This window comes from Chanodichthys erythropterus, chromosome 3 (assembly GCF_024489055.1).
Source record: "Chanodichthys erythropterus isolate Z2021 chromosome 3, ASM2448905v1, whole genome shotgun sequence".
NCBI lineage: Eukaryota > Metazoa > Chordata > Actinopteri > Cypriniformes > Xenocyprididae > Chanodichthys > Chanodichthys erythropterus.
Window position 1 is genome coordinate 3664001 of NC_090223.1, and position 22837 is coordinate 3686837.

Sequence of the window (22837 nt, forward strand, 5' to 3'; positions counted from 1 at the left end):
ACCGTTTTGATTTCTAAGTGATCAGTTAAAGGTGCCCTAGAATGTGTTTTCACAACATGTAATATAAGTCTAAGGTGTCTCCTGAATATGTCTGTGAAGTTTCAGCTCAAAATACCCCATAGATTTTTTAAAATATTTTTTTTAACTGCCTATTTTGGGGCATCATTAACTACACACTGATTTTTGCAGAGCGCCGCCCCTTTAAATGGCGCGCTCCCTCCTGCCCCAGGAGCTCTTGACTATACAGTGCATAAACAAAGTTCACACAGCTAATATAACCCTCAAATGGATCTTTACAAGATGTTCGTCATGCATGCTGTATGCATGCTTCGGATTATGTGAGTAAAGTATTTATTTGAAGTATAGTATAGAAGTATAGAAGTAAAGTATATTATTTATGAGTTTGAGGCTATGCTCCGTGGCTAACGGCTAATGCTACTCTGTTGGAGAGATTTATAAAGAATGAAGTTGTGTTTATGAATTATACAGACTGCACGTGTTTAAAAATGAAAATAGTGACGGCTCTTGTCTCCGTGAATACAGTGAGAAACGATGGTAACTTTAAACACATTTAACAGTACATTAGCAACATGCTAATGAAACATTTATAAAGACCATTTACAAATATCACTAAAAATATCATGATATCATGGATCATGTCAGTTATTATTGCTCCATCTGCCATTTTTCGCTGTTGTTCTTGCTTGCTTACCTAGTCTGATGATTCAGCTGTGCAGATCCAGATGTTAATACTGCCTTGTCTAATGCCTAGAACATGGGCTGGCATATGCAAATATTGGGGTCGTACATATTAATGATCCCGACTGTTACGTAACAGTCAGTGTTATGTTGAGATCCGAGTGTTTTCTGGAGGTCTTTTAAACAAATGAGATTTACATAAGAAAGAGGAAGCAATGGAGTTTGAAACTCAATGTATGTCTTTTCCATGTACTGAACTCTTGTTATTAAACTATGCCGAGGTAAATTCAAATTTTGATTCTAGGGCACCTTTAATGTGTAAGTGTTTTCACACATGATCGTTGGGTGGGTAATTGGGAAATGAGTGAGGTATTTAGTGTTTTCCAAATAAAACAAAAGAGATGTTAGTTTTGAGGGATGTTTCTAATGTAGAAAACTGTTTAGAGTTTTGCAGAAAGTTTGTTTTACAATTGCAAATGAGTGTAAAGCAGGCAATGTGCAGACTTGGTCTGGAGATGTACAGTTGCAAGAAAATGTATGTGAACCACTTGCAGAATCTGTGAAAATGTGAATCATTTTAACAAAATAAGAGAGATCATACAAAATGCTTTTTTTTTATTTAGTACTGTCCTGAGTAAGATATTTTACATAAAATATGTTTGCATTTAGTTCACAAGACAAAACAATAGCTGAATTTATTAAAATGGCCCCATTCAAAAGTATGTGAACCCTTGGTTCTTAATACTGTGTTTTGAACAGGATGACGATGTCACAATTTTTCATATTTTGTTTAAATATCATTGTTTTTCATTTAATACTGCCCTTTCGGAAGCAGCATGTTTCCCGGAAAAAAATTAAGTACAATTTACCTTGATATTTGAATTAAAAAGTTTTCACCCCCGACTCTTAATGTGTCGTGTTTCCTTCTGGAGCATCAGTGAATGTTTGAACCTTTTTTAATAGTTGAGTTTGAGTCCCTCAGTTGTCCTCAGTGTGAAAAGATGAATCTCAAAATCATTCAGTCACTGCTGGAAAAATAAAATATAAATAACATGCATTTTTTATGATCTCTCTAATTTTGTTAAAATTATTCACATTTTCACAGATTCTGCAAGGGGTTCACATACTTTTTCTTGCAACTGTATGAGTGATCTTTTTAGTGTGTAAGCAAAATTAAAAAACTGTAATTTACACAAGATTGTTGAAAATGATTCTGATAAAAGTGTTTTCCAAAAGTATGGCACTAATCTCCTGCACATACTTTACTTTCCTTCCTTTTTTAATTTTAATTCTCCTTTTTGAAATTTCTCTCTTGTTTTGCCTCCGGTGCTGCTTAATCAACTGGATCCTATGATTGTGTAATTTAATAACAGTCTGCACATTTTTAATGTAGGGCGAACTCTGTCAGAGTCCACAGGACAGCACAATGAGTTCAAATTCAGATAACAGTTCACTGCAGAAAAACAACTTCCTATTCCCCAAAAGACTGTCATCACCGCAGTGTCACAGAAATAAACTATTTAACCAATTACCATGGAAATCAAATTTAATTATAAACTGGCACCATTCCTGACACAAATGAGAGATTATTAACACAGAATCAGGGCTCCAACCTGTGATATATATAACACACTTTTCTGTCAGATGGACTTACGTTTGGGCTGATCTGAATCTTCACCCACTGCAAAACAAGACAGTAAAACACAGTGTAAGTGAATCTGCTGAACATTATGGCTTGACTTGCATTACTACATGATATTGAATTTCATCAGATATTCACTATGAATACAGAAACATCAACAACCCTAATGTTGAGGACACAAATCAACCATGTGCATTTCATTCACTACATTTAACTTCTGCTCGAGCATAATCCTGTAGTAGTGTCCTCAAATAACAAACTAACACACAAGACAAAACAAACAGAGACAAACAGATGAAAACCAAACTGACGAAATGCGCATTTAATAGCATAAAACATTAGTAAACTAAAGTAACTGATGAATGTTTCACGGTAAGAGTCAGATAATGTAATGGACTTACTGTAGGGGCGATCAAAATCTAGACTGCTTCTGCCTGCTGCAAAACACACACACACACACACACACACACACACACACACACACTGAGGTTCAGTTCAGTCATTGAAAGTCTAATTTAAACCTGAAAACAACAAGCTTTTAGGATTTTGAAAAGTTTAAATATAGACTACATGTAAATTTGTAAGGCCAAAGTATCGGCTCTGATTTGGACAACGGTCACTTCTGTAGTGAATATTACAGTTTTTTTCGATTGCTAAACGACAGTGGGCACAACTGGAGTCACATGTGCAAAACTCTAACTACAGTCTGTACAGCAGCAGTTCATGTGGACCAAACTCTAGTTCGTTTTTCATTGCTTGAACACAGTTTTCAAAACTCTACACACTTATCCCATGACTTTAACCACAACCTGCACAACACTGTGGATTTACAGCACTTTGTTCAAATGCTAACACACTGCTGTCAAAACTGTGAACCACACATTCAAAACAGAATAGATTTCAGCCTTGTGCCTTTCAAACACTGCTGATTGCAATTTTGCAGGATCAGCCCCTCAATTATTTGTTCGAATTACAGTATGTACTTTTAGTTTCTAACTTTTTTTTCTCATTACTGTAATTCCGTAAATTACTACAGACTATTGAAGCAATTTTCATTTACCTTAAAGAATTGTTATGTTCTAAAAATTTAAATAAATCATGTGAAAGAATGTCACTCTTTTCTTTGAAGAAAATATTACTTTGTATGAAGTCACTGAAATTGTTCAAACTGTAAAGATGAAAAGTTTGTATTTTCTGTGTTGGTGTTTGATGCTAGTGTTTTTACTCTCAGTGTGTTCTGAGTGACAGTGTGTGTTATCTCAGTGAGGGTTGTGCATAGTGTTTGGCTGCACTGAGCCTGTTTTGAGCCATGTGTTAACTGTTTAGCTCAGGTGACTGTTGGTAGTGCAGACTGTAGTTAGAGTTTTGCACATGTAGCTCCAGTTGTGCTCACTGTCGTTTAGCAATCGAAAAAAACTGTAAGCTGCATGTCATTTGGAGTGTGTCCACTAGAGGGCAACAAAGAGCTTTATTCTCAGAGTCAGCAGAGTGTTGTTGTCTTGTGCTCCTTGATTAGCATCTGCCAAATAAAGACACATAAATTACATCCTTCTGCCTCCGTATTCTGCTGCCTTACAGTATATTGCACTTCAAGTATGTTTTTATTCTTTTTACATAATATTTGTTATATTTGCATTTAACATATCTCGATAAATGTTATCACACCAGTAATCAATATACTTAAAGTGTAAGAAGTCTTACAGCTGCCATCTCAAATGGTCTACAGTGATGAACAGACAGATATAGACAGTCTAGTTAAAACACAACAACACCAGTGTTTGCTGAAACCCATCTGCCAGTAGTAACATTGTACATCAGTGGTTCTCAAACTTTTTTCCCAGTGGGCCGCACAATGGTCCAAGTGCAAGTCTCACGGTCCGCATATAATTTACATATGACGTCACCAATGCAAACCAATCAGATTTAATGTTGTGGTATTAGCAGATAATACTATTATTATACCAAGATGTTGCACACAATAAATAACAAATAAAAACTAACTTACTGACATTAGCTTTACAATAATTATCAGTAGGCCTAATGCTCAATGAACACACAAACTGTATATACAATCACTTTAAGTTGCTATTTAATTCTGTATGACTTTATGACTCTCTTCAACATCATCGCAATAGTCACCAAACAATCAAATAAATGCCTTAATAAGCAAATGTTACTCAGCTCTTTTTACAAACAACACTGAGCGCACTGTAGGCTAATTACAATCTCTGACGATATCAAGCATTCTGTCACGTCGCAATCCCTCGCACAGCATCGGATCCGCGAGCGCGCGCAGAGTTGGGCTCATCCAGCCGCGGGTGCGCTGATGCGGTTATTTTACTGATTTAAAATACATCAAACATCGAATTCACAGTTCAGTCTTTTGAAATTGTAGGTTTTGCTTGTCAAGTACTTTACTACAGAGCAAACAGGAAGGCCCATCTCTGATTCTTCCATTCTTCTTACCTTTACTGCTGATACTGCGACTCTTCTTGTTTGCATGTGTTCCTTCATTTTATCTTCCACATTTAGTTTTTCTCCTTTAATAACAAATTTGACCATTTTGAGGCTTAAATTTACAAAATTAATGGCTACTGTTTGAATTCTTCCTAAGCGCGCACTTGTTTGTTTCGTTAACTGAGTGATTGCGTCATTAGCCTACATTGCCTGATGTCTGAAAATAATAAATGCTCACCAAAGTTATTTTATACGACAAATAAAGCATTATAGCTCATTTATATATATTTTTAATTCACTTTTCACTTAATTCACAATTAATTTAAATTTTAAAACAAAAATAAATTGTATGCTAATTTTTATTTTTATTTTTATTATTATTATTATTATTATTATTATTATTGTGGTCGGCATATCGCGGGCCGCATTTATATTTGTGACAGGCCGCAGGTTGAGAACCACTGCTCCACACCCATTCAAACACTTAGCCTACTGCGCGTGAAGCGTTGCGTCGCGCGACTCGCGCCCAATTACATCAAAAGTATATGCTCACTGGATGTCATGGCAACTGAATCACGGAGGAAAAATTTAAATATCTCGCCTTCGCTTTAATTTCGGACCATCTCCAAAAAGAGAAGTGCTGTTGTACATGTTTGATATATTTCCAGTAACTTAAGTTATCAAAGACTTTGACTGTTTGTCACTTTGTAGGACTGTAGGAGAAATAATGACCGTCAGCTTGGTCCAAAGCTCCTGCAGCAGGTCTGTAGAGTTTGAACAACTGAATAAAAATGATCTGGGAGATGGATAATGTCAAGACCTTATAGCTGGGTGGTGAAGTGGACTTCAGTCCATCAAGATCATCCTTTTAGCACAACCATACCGAACATAAGAGACGGCAGCTGAGAATGTGTTCATGCTAATATAGGGTCAAAGCATCCAAGCAAAGCTAATGCAACATCTGGACTGATATCTTCTCCACAAACCTTCCAGTACCTCTGAAAAATATTCTTACAAAACCCTCGGGGCAAAACCAAAAAAAAAATACTATGTAAGTCAATGGTGCCCCAGATCTGTTCAGTTTCCCGTGTTCCTCAAAATATCTTCCTTTGTGTTCAACAGAACAAAGAAATGTGTACAGGTTTGGAAACACATGAGGGTGAGTAAATGATGACAGGAGTTTCATTTCTGAAAATGAAGTGAACCATTGCTTTAAATAGCTTTAACATTAAATATAAGTATTGTCATGTAAATACCTGCCAGGAGACAAGAGGTAAAATGAATATATTTGGATGTTTGTTTTCACTGTTTATCTACTTTTTTCAGCAGGCAGATGCAGACTTTGTCATTTCCAGGCAGAGTTCAGTGAGATACTTCTGTCTCAGTGAGGGGAGTGATGGAGTATTTTATCCATCCTTCAGAAAACAATTGTAGAATTAGTTTGCTTATTATAAAAGCTAGAAGTGTTGTGAGGCCTCTTGGCCTTTGTAACTGTAAGGGTCAAACAAGTTTACTTGGCCACAGAGCATATTTTGTTGGTAATTTTCCACAAGACAACAGGTGGCTGCGAAATGAACAAGACCATCATTAAAGGGTGTCACGTGAAGGCCTCTTGCCTCCGGGGAGTATGGACTGTTTTGATACAATGTTTCATTTGGCCAATGGGAAAAGGGTTGACCATCAATTGGCAGAAGGCCATGAGAGATTAAGTCAAAAGATGTACAGTAGTTGGCAGTCGGCCAAAATTGTCTCTTACATAAGAAACACCTGAAGTTGGTGAATTGACTGGGGTGGAAATGTTGGGGAGTACATGGGAAAGAAATGAAGGAGAGCCCCTGTAAGTGAGAATATGTTCTTCTTTGGTGTGTTTTAAGAGATAAGAAAACTGTGCCCCAGCTAGAGAGATTCAGATGTGGAGCAGGCATCTCAATTTATTGTTTGACAATAAAGTTAAATACTTCTGAGACCTGGAACTTCAACTCTGAGGGTTTTTATTCAAGACCAGAACTGAAGGGACACAGGGACACACATTTGGGACAGGGCCTAAATGTGAAAATAAACGAATGTAGAAATAAATAAAAGTGGAAATAAATAAAAGTAGAAATAAATAAATTACAAAGTAAATGTTTTTTTAATATATATATATATATATATATATATATATATATATATATATATATATATATATATATATATATTTCTGTATATTTATTTATTTATATGTATATTTATTTATTTATTTATTTTACATTTCTTCATATATATATATTTATTTATTTATTTATTTATTTTTTTAATTTTGAAAGCTTTGGAACTCCATACGAGAACACCATTCCAGAGCTGAATATAACTGTAACTATATTATAGTGTACTGCCATGTAGGTATTTTAATATGCAGATGTTTTTTTTTCATCCATTTTGCCAATAAAATGATTATTTGTTAAACTTCAAGTGGTTTAATCCATGTCTTCTGAAAAGATACATTCACTTTACATGATGAACCGATTTTAATTTAGGCTTTTATTTACATATAAACATTGATCAAATACCATTAAAATAATCTCACTTAAACATTTGCTCATTCTTTGTTGCTTACAGCACAAGGAAGTTTGATTTAAATCTGAATTTACAAAAAGACAGGTAAACAGTCAGTAATGAATTAATTTATAACGCATATTACCATAATTCAATTAAGGTATTTTGAAATATGAAAACACCAAATATTTATACGCAGTGTTACTGTTATCTTACTGACTTTTAGAGATATGTTTGCAGGTTTTTACAATCACAAAACAACAGATTAAACAATCAATATACAGTATATACTGAACATGGCAATCTTAAAAAAATCTCAAATCTGATTCTCATGAAATATTTTAGAGAACTGAAGTAGAAATTAGTGTAGGAAGATCTGGCCTTTGTTGTTCAATCAGATTAACTGGCCCTTATTTTCTTTTTGACATTACTATTGTTGCTACTGCTGCTACTGCTGCTACTGCTGTTACTACTGCTACTGCTACTCTTGATGCTCCTACTCCTACTACTCCTGCTACTCCTGCAGCTCCTACCACTCCTCCTCCTCCTCCTCCTCCTATTACCCCATAGTCCCACAGTTTTTGTTTGAAAGCCTCTTGTTCAATCTTCCTCTGGGCTTTTTTATATATCTCATTAGTGTAGTGCTGTCCTCCATTGTTCTTCACCATTTCATCAATCTTCTGCAGCAGTTCTGTGACCTGAGAGCGATTATTCTTGTCTTCATTGTTGAATGAGTGAAATCTGCCACCGCACTCATCAATAAGAGCCCTGAGATCATTACTTTCACTGATGTATTCATCTAATGAAATACCCTTCAGATGATCAGCGTGAGTGAACAGAATGATGGTGTGATGAGAAGCTTCTTTTCCAAAGTTTTCCTGAATCCATTTCACTGTTTTCTTCTCTTCTTCTGTGAATCTCACACCCACTCTGATGACCAGCAGAAACACATGAGGGCCAGGAGCAGACATGTAGATGCACTTCTTGATCTCTTTCTTCAGCTCTTCTTCACTCATTGATGTGTCATATAGTCCTGGAGTGTCGATCACTGAGATGATTTTATCCTCCACTGTTGTCACACGTCTTTGACAGCTTCTAGTAACAGACTTAGAGGAAACACCATGTTTAAACTCAAAGTTGCCGATGATGGTGTTTCCTGTTGAACTCTTTCCTGATCCAGTTCTACCCAACAGCAGAATCCTCTGATCTGCTAAAGAGAGGAGTTTAAAATGTTATTTACACTTGTGATAATAATTCAGCACGTTGTCTTTGTTCAATAGAGGGCCTCAAGATGACTTAAAATAAGACAGAACAAGCATAAAATAAGTTAACTAACATTATTTTAATTTTTTCCCCCATCAAATAACCTGGGTTCCTGTTGCTTTGAAAAACCTGGATATACTGTACAAGGTCAGCTAATATTAAAAGTGTGATTTCTAGAAGTTCTAAAAGATTCTTTGCCCCCATATCACATTTTTTGTTTGCCTCCACTTCATGCAACCAAGACATAGATTATCACATACATATAATTTACCTTTTTTACATGAAAATCTCTCAGAATTAAAAGAAATGAAACCACAAATGGCTAAATATTTACCCAATTTAAAGCGCAATCTCTCTTCAGCAATCTCCCTTATCAGTCCTTTAATCTCTTCCGGATCTTCTTGGTCTGCAGCATCCTTCTTTCTCAGATTCAGTTTAAGTCTATTTCTGTAGTTTTGTCCTCCATTGTTCTTCATCATTTCATCAATACGCTTTAAGAGCATCGTGATCTGGTAGGGATCACATTCATTTTTGCTGTTTATCACATGATATCTTCCCTCAAAGTAGTTCAGCAGCTCTTTATATTTTTCACTCTCAGTGATTTGAATCCATTTTCTTTTGGATATTTTTTCTCGTCTAATAAACAGCACCATAGTGAACCTCATAGCTTGAGCTCCAAAGTTCTCCTGAATTTGCTCCACAACGTTCCTCTGCTCCTCTATGAAATTCTCCAGGTTGATGATGAGCAGGAAGACGTAAGGACCAGGATCAGAGAGATCCAGACTCTTTATCATCTGCTTCTTCTGCTCTTCATCAGTCAGGTGAGTGCTGAAGAATCCTGGAGTGTCGATGATGGAGATGTTTCTGTCTTCTACTCTTCCTCTCTGTCTCTCACTTTCTATCGTTCTGCTCTCCTTAAAAGCCTCTTGACCCAGTATTGCATTTGCTATTGGACTCTTTCCAGCACCAGAGACTCCCAGCAGCACAATCCTCAGATCGTTTAAATCATGTTGTTCATCAGGCTCTGTGAAAGAGAACGTCACTTTAATAAGCTGTGTTTCAAAGATGACATTTTATTAAGCACGAGCAGACAACAGCCTCTATTTATGCTTTTAAATGAGTAAGTTTGCTTTCATCTAAATTATATAATTAACTTTAATCATTTTGACGAAAATCACAGTCATTTTATACTGAATTACAACGCTCTAGTCTATGTTTTCATACAAGTATTATTAATAAAAATAATATTAAATTTGATAACAAATCTTTCAAATAAATAGAGACACAAATATTTAATTCCTTCCAGGAACAGCAGGGAAACACTAGTGTACTAACATACAGTAAGTGTATTTGTCCCTTATACAGAGGTGATGTAATGTGTCTTCTGCTAGACCTTCATCATTCCAGAGAAAATTTAAATTACCTTAAATAAACAGGTAAAACCTAGTGTATGAGATAAGCTGTTGCCAAACAGAACTCACACATACACATTCTAGTAATCTACTAGACTATGTGTTAGGAAGGGATGGGGATTATAGCTTTTTTCTTTAGGCTGCCAGTGATCAGCACAGTATGGCTTACAAAACTCTGCAATCATGAGTTCAGTGAAAGACAGGTAATTATATAAGGGTGTACTCACACTAGGCACGGTTGCCTTGAGCCGAGCCCGAGCATGATTTTCCACTTATTTTCCTTTTACCAAAGCAATTGTTGCTACTGCTGGTACTACTGTTTCTGCTGCTCTTGATGCTCCTACCACTACTAATCCTCTTATTACTGTAAGAGCTTTTTGCCCGCAAATTTTTTTGAATCACAAATTATTCCAAAAAATTAGGACACTTTTCTTAGGATCGGATGGAAAAGAAAAATCAGATGAGCCCAAGTTCTGCCTCTGCTCGAGGCCGTGCATAATTTGTGATGGACATTTGCATTTATAAACATTATATTTTCATGATTGTTTAATATTCTTTATAAGTTTTGTTTTATCTGCCACTATTATGTAAGTTCCTATGTGAGGACTTTTATTTTGACGTGTTTCCACGAGCACCGCACATTGGGTAACACGAGCTTATGAGCTTATGGCGCAGCAAACGCTTAACATATGTTTTTGTTGCATCTGATTCGATCATCCTTCTAAACCCTGTCAAAAGCGATGGCTGTAAGTGTAACGAAGCGGGACTCAGACAGAGATCCATTTGCAGCTTTATTAAAGTAAGCGTGGTCGTACAGGCAGGGTCTAGTCAGGGGCAAACAGGAACAGCAAGGGAATCGTGGTCAGGATACAGGCAAAGGATCGAGACAGGCAGAAATGGGTCATAAAACAGGAAACAGGCAGAATCTGTAACAAACAGGCAGACAGGATACAAACGCTTAGAATTGTCACAGGGTGAATCAAGACTTTGCAATCAGGTGGTGTGTGTGAGTCTTTTATAGTCCAGGTAATGCATGGCAGCTGGGTGTAGTGATTAGTGTAGAGTGAACATGTGACTGGCAGGGAGGATTGTGGGAAATGAAGTCCGGGAACTGACAGGAACAGACGGTGATCATGACATAACGCCCCCCTCCCGGAAGGCGCGTCCTCGCAGCGTAAAATGAACAGCTAGGGAGGGAGGGAGGGTGGGTGCATTGGAGACCTGCATGCAGACAGGAACGGGGTCCCCAATGCAGGTCCAGGAACTCGGGCAGCCATGGTGGGTCAGGAGCCTCGGGCAGCCATGACGGGTCGGGAGCCTCGGGCAGCCACTGTGGGTCGGGAGCCTCGGGCAGCCACTGCGGGTCGGGAGCCTCGGGCAGCCACTGCGGGTCGGGAGCCTCGGGCAGCCACTGCGGGTCGGGAGCCTCGGGCAGCCACGGCAGGTCAGGTGGCTTGGGCAGCCGCAGCAAAACAGAGTCCATAGATGACCACGGTGGGTCAGAGTCCATAAACGGTCCTAGTGGGTTACAGTCCATGGGCGGCCATGACAGTTCAAAGGCCGATGACGGCAGTGGCCAGGCAGGGTTGGGGAATTTAATGGAGGCCGTGGCGGGGTCGTGGGCAAGGAGCTCAGGTGGTGCCAGCAGGGCAGACAGTCTGGGCGGCGGCGGCAGGGTCTACCAAGGGTGCTCTATGGCCGTATCAGGGAGAGCGGGCAGCTCAGTGACGACCTCCGTGGCTGTATCAGGGAGATCGGGCAGCCCGGTGACGGCAGCGGGCTGGGACTGCTCTGGGACGGCAGCGGGCTGGGACTGCTCTGGGACGGCAGCGGGCTCGGGCTGGTAGAGTGGTCCAGAGTCAAAAGCGCCTGAGTGCATCCTCCAGGCACGTAAGGCCGCCAAAACATAAAAAGTGAAGACAGCCCTCTTGGCCATCACAGGACTGACAGGGAGAGCATGCTGGACTGGAGTGGACTCACTGACTGGAGCGGATTCACTGACTGGAGCGGATTCAGGAACGGACTCACTAGCTGGAGTGGGCTCTGGAGCGGACTCAACGGCTGGAACGACCCCTTTGTTCACTGACACTGAAGGGGTGGCCATCTTGCCCGTGAGCACTAGCGAAACAGCCATCTTGTCCAACGCATCCAGAGAGCTTGAGTACGATGTAATGGACGAACTTGAGTGCGTTGCGACCGGCGAATCTGAGTGCGTTGCGACCCGCTGGCTTGAGTGCAAAGCGGCCGGCTGGCATGCATGCAAAGCGGCCGGCTGGCTTGAGAGCAGAGCCGCCGGCTGGCTTGAGAGCTAAGCGGACGGTGGAGGTTTAGGAATGTCAGCCGCTCGTGCTGAAGACAGCGGTGGATCAGCCACACTGGAACGCAATCCTCTCCACTCTCGGACAGGACCAGTGACGTGACTCTGGGTGATCAGCGGAGGCGTGGCGTTGCTCTGGGCGATCAGCGGAGACGTGTGACTTGATTTTGCTCAGGAAGATCAGCGCTGACTTGACTCTGTGTTGTTATGATGGCAGCCGCCATCTTGTGAATGTCCTTTGGCGCGGCGGCCATTACATGATGCAGCGAGGTGTCGCATTTCTCCGTGACACCCACAGTAAACGGAGAGCCAACAGTCAATAAAGCATAATCCAAAAAGCAAGTAAGTGATGAACGCGGCCCCTCTTGTCTAAGTTTATTCTGAAGGGGTTGGTTAACGCCATCACAGAAAAAGTCAATCAGTGCACAGTCAGGCAGATCAGAACAATAAGCAATGTCCAAATATTCCTCAATGTAATCCTCCAGTGACCGTGAGCCCTGCTTGAGCCCTAATAATAATAGTGCAATGTTCCTACCAGACCAGGGTTCACCAGGAAAGCTGCTGGATCGTTGTTGCGGCGAAGTCTTCTGTAATGAAGCGGGACTCAGACAGAGATCCATTTGCAGCTTTATTAAAGTAAGCGTGGTCGTACAGGCAGGGTCTAGTCAGGGGCAAACAGGAACAGCAAGGGCTAGGCAGAATCGTGGTCAGGATACAGGCAAAGGATCGAGACAGGCAGCAATGGGTCGTAAAACAGGAAACAGGCAGAATCAGTAACAAACAGGCAGGCAGGCAGGATACAAACACTCAATTGTCACAGGGTGAATCAAGACTTCGCAATCAGGTGGTGTGTGTGTGAGTCTTTTATAGTCCAGGTAATGCATGGCAGCTGGGTGTGGTGATTAGTGTAGAGTGAACATGTGACTGGCAGGGAGGATTGTGGGAAATGAAGTCCGGGGAACTGACAGGAACAGACGTCATCATGACAGTAAGTTTATTTGAATCATCCATCTGTTTAATGTTGCAAGAGTTTAACGTGATATAATCAAAGATGTTTATGTTTTTGGCGATTGGTGCTAACGTGGTGTATTGATAATGCTTCTAACCTGAGTTAGCGATGTATCTATATACATTTCACTCATTGCACTGTTAATAAGCATAATTTCATTTTGATTGTAATAATTTTTCCTTATTTCTTTTATTTAATTTACAGTTTTACTCGGTTCAATGGCCGTTGAGTTTGCCTGTGTAAACCACAAATTGGAATATTAAAGGAGCAAGGCACTCATATCCTGGCTCTTGAACAGAGTTTGGCTTGCTGTTTATTTATATTTCATGCTTGTCAAGTCAAATGTCAAGAGTCCCCAACTAAGCAAGCCAAAGGCGACAGCGGCAAGGAACCCAAACTCCATCAGGTGACATCAGGTGGCAAACAGGTGGCAAATAGGTGTTTAAATGGAGAGAAAAAAAAAAAACCCTTGGGAGAAACCAGGCTTAGTCGGGGGCCAGTTCTCCTCTGGCGAACAGTGCTTTGTTACGATTCAGGTTGCTATAATAAGTTTGATAGCATCGCAACATTCAAAGTATTTGAATCAGAGTGACAAAACTACAGAGCCAGAGGCTTTTGATCTTGTGAAATACAAAATTATAGTTCTTTACATTTTATAGTTACATTTTACAGTTCTATTAATTTTTATATGGCACAATATAAATATACTGCCCTAACAAAATCAATTTTTTTATCAGTTTTTACCGTATCAATGTTTTTTCATAACATACATAAGGCCTTGAAATATTATGCACAGCCCTGACGAAAGCCACATTTTGCACAGTTTTTACCAGCCTTTTTTATGGATCCCTGAACTTGGCAAATAAAACAACAACGCACACATCCGTACTGCACCACCAGTCCATTCACAGTGCTGTCTCTCAGCCATCACTGTCACAGTCACCGTCTGTTTCGCCTTCCCTGGACTCCACTTCACAACATTCCTCTGGTTCCTCACCTGTACTCACTCTCCAATCACCTGCACTTGAAAGCCATCACCCTTATCTTTCTTCAGCACACTACTTGAGCCCCACGTTCACTCCAACACAGGGTGTGGTCTCATCTATGTGTAGCACAACGTCATGCATACCTGGACTCCTTGCCTGCTATTTACCTGTGTTATCCTGCTGTTGCCTCTCCTTCTCCTGTGTCCTGTTCTCCAGCTGATCCTGTAAAGACAATCCATTGATTACTCCCCAGCTAAGTGACTGTTTCCATGTGCTTGCATATCTACTCACCTGCTTCACCTGTCTGCCAGTTTCCGTGCCTCTGTTTATAATAAAGAGCTTGTTAATCACTTACCTGCCTGCCTCCGTCTATGTGCCTGATAGAAGTCCAGACCACATGCAGAGCACCATGGATTCTGGTAGGGATTAAGCATCAGTCTCATCTGCTTCATTTCATACTGTGCTTGCTGATCACCTGCTCACCCTGTCCCAGGATGACTGCCCAATTGAGGAGTACGTTACGGAGTTCCTTGATCTCTCTGTGCTGTGATTGAGTGATTCTTCCCTCACCGTCTGTGAGGTTGACGAGGACACTACCGCCACTCAACCACAGTCACCCTCATCTACTCCAGTCACCAGGGTCCCCACGCATGAACCTCCAGTCTTCTTACAGTCACTTCCCAAGATGGCTGCCAGTCCCAAGGCCCTTTGCAAGATGGCCGCCACTTCAGCGTCCCATAGTGAAATGGCCGCCACTCCAGTATCCCTTCCCAAGATAGCTGCTAGTCCCAAGGCCCTTCCCAAGTTGGCTGCCAGCCCAGAGTCCCTTTTTAAGATGGCCACCACCACGCTTGAGCCCTCAGAGAAGATGGCCACTGCCACAACTGAGCCCTCATTCAGGTTGGACATCACCAAAACTGAGCCCTCAGCAGTAATGGCTCCCACACTTGTGCACACTTGTGACCAGTGTTGCCACAGTTACTTTGAAAAAGTAACTTAGTTACTTTACAGATTACTTGATTTAAAAAGTAACTTAGTTACTTTACAGATTACTTGATTTTAAAAGTAACTAAGTTACTTTACAAGTTACTTTTATTAGTTACATTCAGCAGCTGCCGACAACATAAAAATGACAACCGGTTTTGCCAACACTCACTTTATTGGAAGTGTATTTTTAACAGTAACATCAACAATCTATCTCCTGACAATTAAAGTTGAACTTAAAAACTATTTCCTGAAAAAATACATGTTTTTACAAAAAATAAAGGCAGTCTTTCTTGACTTAACATAAATACTTGTTTTAATAAAAAATAAAATAGTCTTTCTTGACTTCACTTAACATAAATACTTGTTTTAATAAAAAATAAAATAGTCTTTCTTGACTTCACTTAACATAAATACTTGTTTTAATAAAAAAATAAAATAAAGAAAAAGACTATGAAAGAAGAAAAGGCTGTTCTGTGAGGCAGCGCGGCATTGACAGTGGTAGGGATCTTGTTTATTATGGCATGAAACGAGGGCGAATCAACCGTATTTAATGGCAGCATTTCCTCCACAACAAACTGCCCGACTAACTTCTTCAACTCTCCCCCACTTACTGGTTTTGCACCGAAGTCCAGCTTTTGTTGTTTGGGTGGTCGGGGACCTCCTGCTCTCTGCTTCTCATCACCTGGTGTGACTTGCTCTATAAGTTTGACTGCGCAGTGCTGCGACTCCAAATGTTTTTTTTCAAATTCGACGTAGTGTTTTTGTAGCTAGATAACACTTTGTCGCCGCCAGCACAGAGTCTAGAATGCATCTAGAAAACGGACATCTCTCGCCTCCCTCCATTGTTTACATTTGTGCCGCTGCGTGGTACGTACACGTGACGTGAACTTCATGCATGCTGAAAACGTGACTTGTTGCATACGTGACTTCACTCCCCGAGATGCAAGAAGAAATAAATATATATTTTTATTAAGGAAAATGACAAAAATAGTAACGCACAGTGACTTGGTTAAGTAACTTTAATCTGATTACTGGTTTGGAAATAGTAATGCGTTAGATTACTCGTTACTGAAAAAAGTGGTCAGATTAGAGTAACGCGTTACCGGCATCACTGCTTGTGACATACTCGTAGAATATGAGGGGATGACCTGGAAGCCAGAATCCGCTCCAGACTCCTTCCCAGTCTCCGCTCTAGTTACCGAACCTGCTCCTGTCTCCTTCCCAGTCTCCGCCGTGAGCCCAGAGGGGGCTCCAGTCCCAGCCCATGAGCCTGCTCCCTCCTGAGAGCCCGTTACAGCCCATGAGTCAGCTCCAGACTCAGTCCTCCACGAGCCTGCTCCAGCTCTCCATGAGCCCGCTCAGCCCACAAGTCAGCTCCAGATTCAGTTCTCCATGAGTCCGCTCCAGCCCTCCATGAGTCCGCTCCAGCCCTCCACGAGCCCACTCCAGTCCTCCACGAGCCCGCTATAGTCCTCCACGGGCCCGCTCTAGTCCTCCAAAAGCCCGCTCCAGGCTCTGTTCCAGCCCACGGCCCTTTTCTTCTAATAAAGAGCTTGTTTATCACTTACCAGCTTGCCTCTGTCTGTGTGCCGGACAGTCACAGAGGATGCTTTAAAACGGACACAAGACCGTGATATTAGATGCATAGTCCTACTGCTCTAACAACAGTCAAATTTCTCGAAAACATCACTCACTTTCTCAAAACCTTAAACATAAAAACTAAATCTGCAAACAACATTCTGAGAACCACTGAATCTTTTGGCAAAATCAAACAATTGACTCAAAACAGTTTTATCTGTGCTCAAAATCAAACAAAGTTTGACAGCCATTCAAAATATAAAGACTACAGATCATTCATTACACACTGCATCAAAAAAAAAAAAAAAAAAAAAAAAAAAATATATATATATATATATATATATATATATATAAAATAGCATCCAATGAATGCAGTTAAAGAAAAAGAGTATATTGTAACAAACTAAAAAAAAATTGGGTAACACTTTATTTTGATGGTCCCTTTATAGATAGTCTGCTTACTATAAGTTACTTTACAAGTGCATATCTACTTACTCTCATCAGGATAGTATCTGTAGATTGTCTATTATGTGTTTTGTAACAAGCATTACACTGTATGTAACATGTATACAGCTATTAAACAGTCTGTCAGTAAAGTGTTACCAACGTGTTATCCATTTAGGTTGTAGATGTTCAACAGCATATTAACAGACATGCAACAAATCCTCAACAAGTTTTCAGTACTCTAAAGCAGTGGTTCCCAACCACATTCCTGGAGTACCCCCAACACTGCACATTTTGCATGTCTCCTTGATCAAGCACACCTGAATCAAGTCATCAATTCATTAGCAGAGACTCCAAGACCAGAAATGGGTGTGTCAGACAAAGGAGACATGGAAAATGTGCAGTGTTGGGGGTACTCCAGGAATGTGGTTGGGAACCACTGCTCTAAAGTACAACAAAGTAAGATCTTTTAAGTAGTCAGCATGTAGCTATTAACCAAAGTATCAACAGACTTTCACTAAACATTCAGTTGTCTATCAGTAGCAACACAAACATTTCAAATGAACTTTATGTATATATCAGGTTACTTACAATTGATATTTTGCTTTCGCAAGGATTTTCAGAAGCGCTCAACTAACAGTTTGTTGCATTTAAATTACATTTCAGTAGACTGTCATTTTACTTTGAGGTGAATTCATATATCCATCTGTTGCCATATTAGGCCCATCAAAATGAAGTGAAAATCTAGGAAATGCTGTCGAATGACTCTTACAAGAATTTTCAGGAGTGCTCCACTGACTGTTTGTTGCATGTAAGTTACATTTCAGTAGACTATCGTTTTACTTTCAGGTAAATTCATTTATCCATCTGTTGCCACATTTGGCCCATCAAAATGAAGTGAAAATCTAAGAAATGCTGTTGAATGACTCTATAGGCCAACATCAAAGACAACATGGCTACTAGTTGTCAGTGGATTTTCAGCAGACAGTCAATAGATAGTAAGTACAGACACCAATAAGTATTTGGTCTAAGATTAAGAAAATGACAGCACCACAGTACAAGTACATATCTGCCTAATGGGAAATAAATACCAGAGTCATTAGTTTGTCCAGCCAACTGCTTTTAATAAACTGCTGTAAAAAAAAATAATTAAATAAAAAAAAGGAGGCTGTGGACAACACAAAATGAAATTCTCTTTTACTTTGATATATGTGTGCGCATCTGTGAGAAAGTTCCAAGAAAAAAACATGAAAATTTGATATTACCAACAACACTTTTTTATAGGGTTATAAACATGAATTAAAACAAAAAATAAAATAATAATAATAATAAAATAAAGTCAGTGATAGAACTGACTGATATCATGCAAAAGCCTTCCGAGAATCCCCTGTCTGTGTCTCCTGCCTAACCAATATGTCCATTCTATGTATATCAGATGTTTTTTGAGAGCCTTCTCTGACCGGTTTGCACGCAACCTCCACACTTCCCTTTTGAAGTTTGCCCATGCCCTTTCAATGTTTTGTGTATGCACCCCAGTCAATGGATTAACAAAATTAATGCTATGGTTCACTGTGTGGTGTTGGTATCCTCTCTCTGAAAGCGCTGAGTATGCACGCCACTCATCACTATGAATGATGCTGCCTCTTTTTACATGTTTCTCTATGATTGGTAAAAGGGTTGTCTTGTCCCTTTTGTCCACCAACCGCAATACTGGTTTTCGGGAAGGCAAAATCTCAACCATTCCGAATACCCAGCTTTTCCTTCTCCATGCACCTCCAAAACGGCCTCTGGCATACTGAAAAAACAGAAATTTATGTCAGACACTCCTGTTTTCTAAAAGTAAAAATCACTAGCCTTACAATAAATATTTTCATGCCAACTGATAGGCCTACTTCTAATCCAAATTTAAAGTAGTTTTACAAGATTTATAGTATCTCAATTTCTTTTAATTTTTTATTTTATTAATAATGTAACAATATTGTGTCTTGTCTACACATCCACATGTAAAGATATATTAGATATGTTTTCTGAGGTCAAGGCTTACTTTTCGTCTGTGGCGAAACTTGCTTTCGTCAATGTGAACACATACATTGAGCCCACCAACTTTTTGTCCTCTTTTTTTCATCAGCCTCCGCATACTTCTCACACATACACTTCACAATTTCATGGACATCTTGGACAGAGTCGCACTACTATTTGAGATGTCATCTAGCATCATATCCACCTGTCGCATATGGAGACCCTGTGAAAATCTAAACACAATGCCATACAATATTGTTTTAAAAGGAGAGAAGCAAAAAATAAATGTGCAGACTTATGGATGAAAAGGCACTCAGAGAACACAAAAAATAAAAACTTACCTGTGTATATACTTCATCCAACTAAAAAAGGCTTGCATGGGAATGGGAAAAAATGGACTTAGTCCTAATGCTTTTTCTGTTTCGTCCACATGACTTCTTGCACTGCCTGCAAATGAGAAATATTCATCATATAAAATACATTCCTGTTGGCACTGCCTTAAAAACAAACAAACAAACAAAAACCATCAACCTAGACTGATCTGGTTTAGTGGGGATATATATATATATATATATATATATATATATATATATATATATATATATATATATATCAAAAAAATATAATTTTATTTATTTTGACTTGCGTTTGAGAAGCCCCGATTTATATCCATACAGATGTATATGGCAACTTGCAAATTCTAAAGACTACTACAGTGGGGCTTGATAACTACCTTGACATATTGTCATATGAGCTACAGACACAAGACTCATTTGTTAGTGAATTGGTTACACTGCATGTTATGGATTCATTGCACACGAACAACAACAACAAAATTAAAGATATAACTTTCAGAATTATTTAATTTACTCTGTTAAAGATTATTAAATTTTGTTTGAAGATTGTTAAATTTTGATTGAATTCCCATTCATTGGTCTTCAAACTTTAACTCTTTAATATAATCATCATCCCACACTGTCTGGAATTATCTTGTTAAATTCTGAAATGATGTCTCTTAATTTGTTAATTTGTACGTAGGAAAAATATTTTAATCTTTCTCTAAAAAAAAATAAAAAAAATAAAAAAAATCTTTATTTTTAACACAATGATAAAGATGTCAATCTTTTTATATCATATCATATATATATATATATATATATATATATATATATATATATATATATATATATATATATATATATATATATAAATTATTTTTTGGAAGATTATTTCCTTCACAATTTGAAATGGAACCCAAATCTGAATGATTTCTGATAGGTACTGTGTTACTATAAGATGGTGAAACTTTGTAAAAGTAGCAAAGCAAAAAGATTTGTTAAAGTCTAATAGTATATAAGTATCCATTAATGTTTATGTGAACGGAAACCTGTTTTCCTTTATTTTTTATTTATTTTTTCCCAGTTATAATCATCTAAATGGTACTTCTATTGATGCTATTTTCTCAACTTGTTTAACATGCCTTATATTTAAATATCCATATAAATGAATAAATCAGATACTTACCAGATGTATCCATCTTTACAAGAAGAGGTCACCATTTTCATGCTTTCTTGCATCGCCTGCATTTCATTTTACCATGGAGTAATCTTTTTCTTTGCATCCACTTTATTAATTTCAGACGTGACTTTTTCTGTTTCACTAACATAAACTTTCTCAATGAGTCCTCTTAATAAAGTGCTCATCTACACGGTGGATTAGCCTTAATGTCCAACTATTCTTTTTACTTTCTTTTACCTTCTGTTTGATATCTTCCTTCCTACTCGAACTTCATAACCTGCAAATTCAAATGTTTTTTTAATGTTGAGCTCTAACTGCGCGATTTCAGTTTCCAATCAGGCGCGAACAGACAAATCCGGAAATGGGCGGGACTTGACGGCCCAGTTGTTTTGGGAATAAATATTATTTTAAATAAAATAATATACTCTATGCTATTTGTTTTTATAACGTTTAATTACTATTAAGTTGTAACTAAGTTTATTTGTTTTATTATTTAGTAGTTTTTTCTGTCCCGATTGCACCAGCGGCGTTGTCATAAGGTACCTGATACATATCTCAGCGCTGTCGTCACACAGTGTTTTCCGATTACTCAAACCAAGTTTATTTAATCATTTTTAAAGCTTACCGGGGCAGATTTTCATTTGTATTTCAGATATATTGTAATGATATGTTGTACTTTTTAAAAAATAAAAAAAATTATTATACGTTTTAGTGTTATAAGACAGACTCGAATAGAATATACGATTTTCGGAGCAGCCAAACGCCCTCTTGAGGAAGACTATGGTGCTTAAAAGTTTTGCCGCCCAGTGGATCTTCTTTAACGGCAGAAAGCAATTTTTGAACTCCCGCAGACGGTGTGTGATCGAACGCTCCAGAAAAAAAAGGTATTTTATTTTTAGCTTTTTATTTAAAGTTACTAAATATGTCACTTGACAATGTTCAAAGTATTAGTTTTAAGAAGTGAAAAGTGATTGGCTTTATTTGTTTTATAAAAAAAAACTTATAGTGTGATCCATTTAAATGTATCAGGCTATATTGTAGTCACTAGTAGTAAATCTACATTTTTGTTATTTTCTTTTTAATGCCTAAAAGCTTTTTTGTATACAAGTATACCACAGAAGTATAACAATGACAAAGTGGAAAAATTAAACATTGTCATTCAGGAAACTGGGCCTGCTGTACGAACTGCTTAGTCATCAAGTCATTTTTAAGTCACTTACATAAAAACTGGTCAAATCTATGACCAAAAACACAAACTAAGACTGATTACCCCTTGGGGAACTGGGCTAACGTTATAACTTGGCAATACATCTGATACTGTATTTGTTAATCTTTGTTAAAGTGCTAGTTTGATAAAAATACAGCTGTTCATAGTTTGTTCATGTTACTTCACAGTGCATTAACTAATGTTAGCACAAATACAACTCTTGATTTTAATAAATTAACATTAAAAAATATTAATAAATGTTGTAGAAGTGCAGTTCATTATTACATTCATGTTAACTAATCTAGTTAACTAGTCATGTATTTAATTTCATTTTTGAACCTTATTGAAAAGCAAGTTACCAGATCTGTTCTTTTAGCAATCGTGGCCTATGGTAAATTTACCTGGAAAATTTTGCCACCCACTGAAATGATTTATATGGGTATGCATGCTCTCTGGGGCATGTAACATAATTTTCATTAATTAATTATTTTTATTTATTTGATTATTAGATGTCACATTACAACACCCGCAAAAAACGCAACGCAGAAAAATGTAGAGGATGAATGTGAAGGTAAGTCATTTGGACAAATAATTATATAGCAGTTTTCTTACACCTCCAACTTGCACACTGGTTTCTTTAGTTTATTTGTGCCCTTCTAATATATAGGAAAATCTGTTATGTCTTTATATATTTGTATGATCTGTTGCTTGTGTATAATAGTGCTAAGCTAACTCTGTATATAACTAAACTCACATAATGTGTA

General features: G+C 38.4%; 1 protein-coding gene across 1 annotated transcript; it reads right to left on the reverse strand.

Annotated features, from left to right (window-relative positions):
- Window positions 1-7743: 7743 nt before the first annotated feature.
- LOC137002513 (GTPase IMAP family member 8-like) lies at window positions 7744-11545 on the reverse strand. Its single transcript, XM_067362222.1, has 3 exons — window positions 11230-11545; window positions 8931-9620; window positions 7744-8543 (listed from the first exon to the last, which is right to left on the reverse strand). Exons 1-3 carry the CDS (start codon window positions 11543-11545, stop codon window positions 7744-7746), a joined length of 1806 nt encoding a protein of 601 aa, XP_067218323.1.
- Window positions 11546-22837: the final 11292 nt, after the last annotated feature.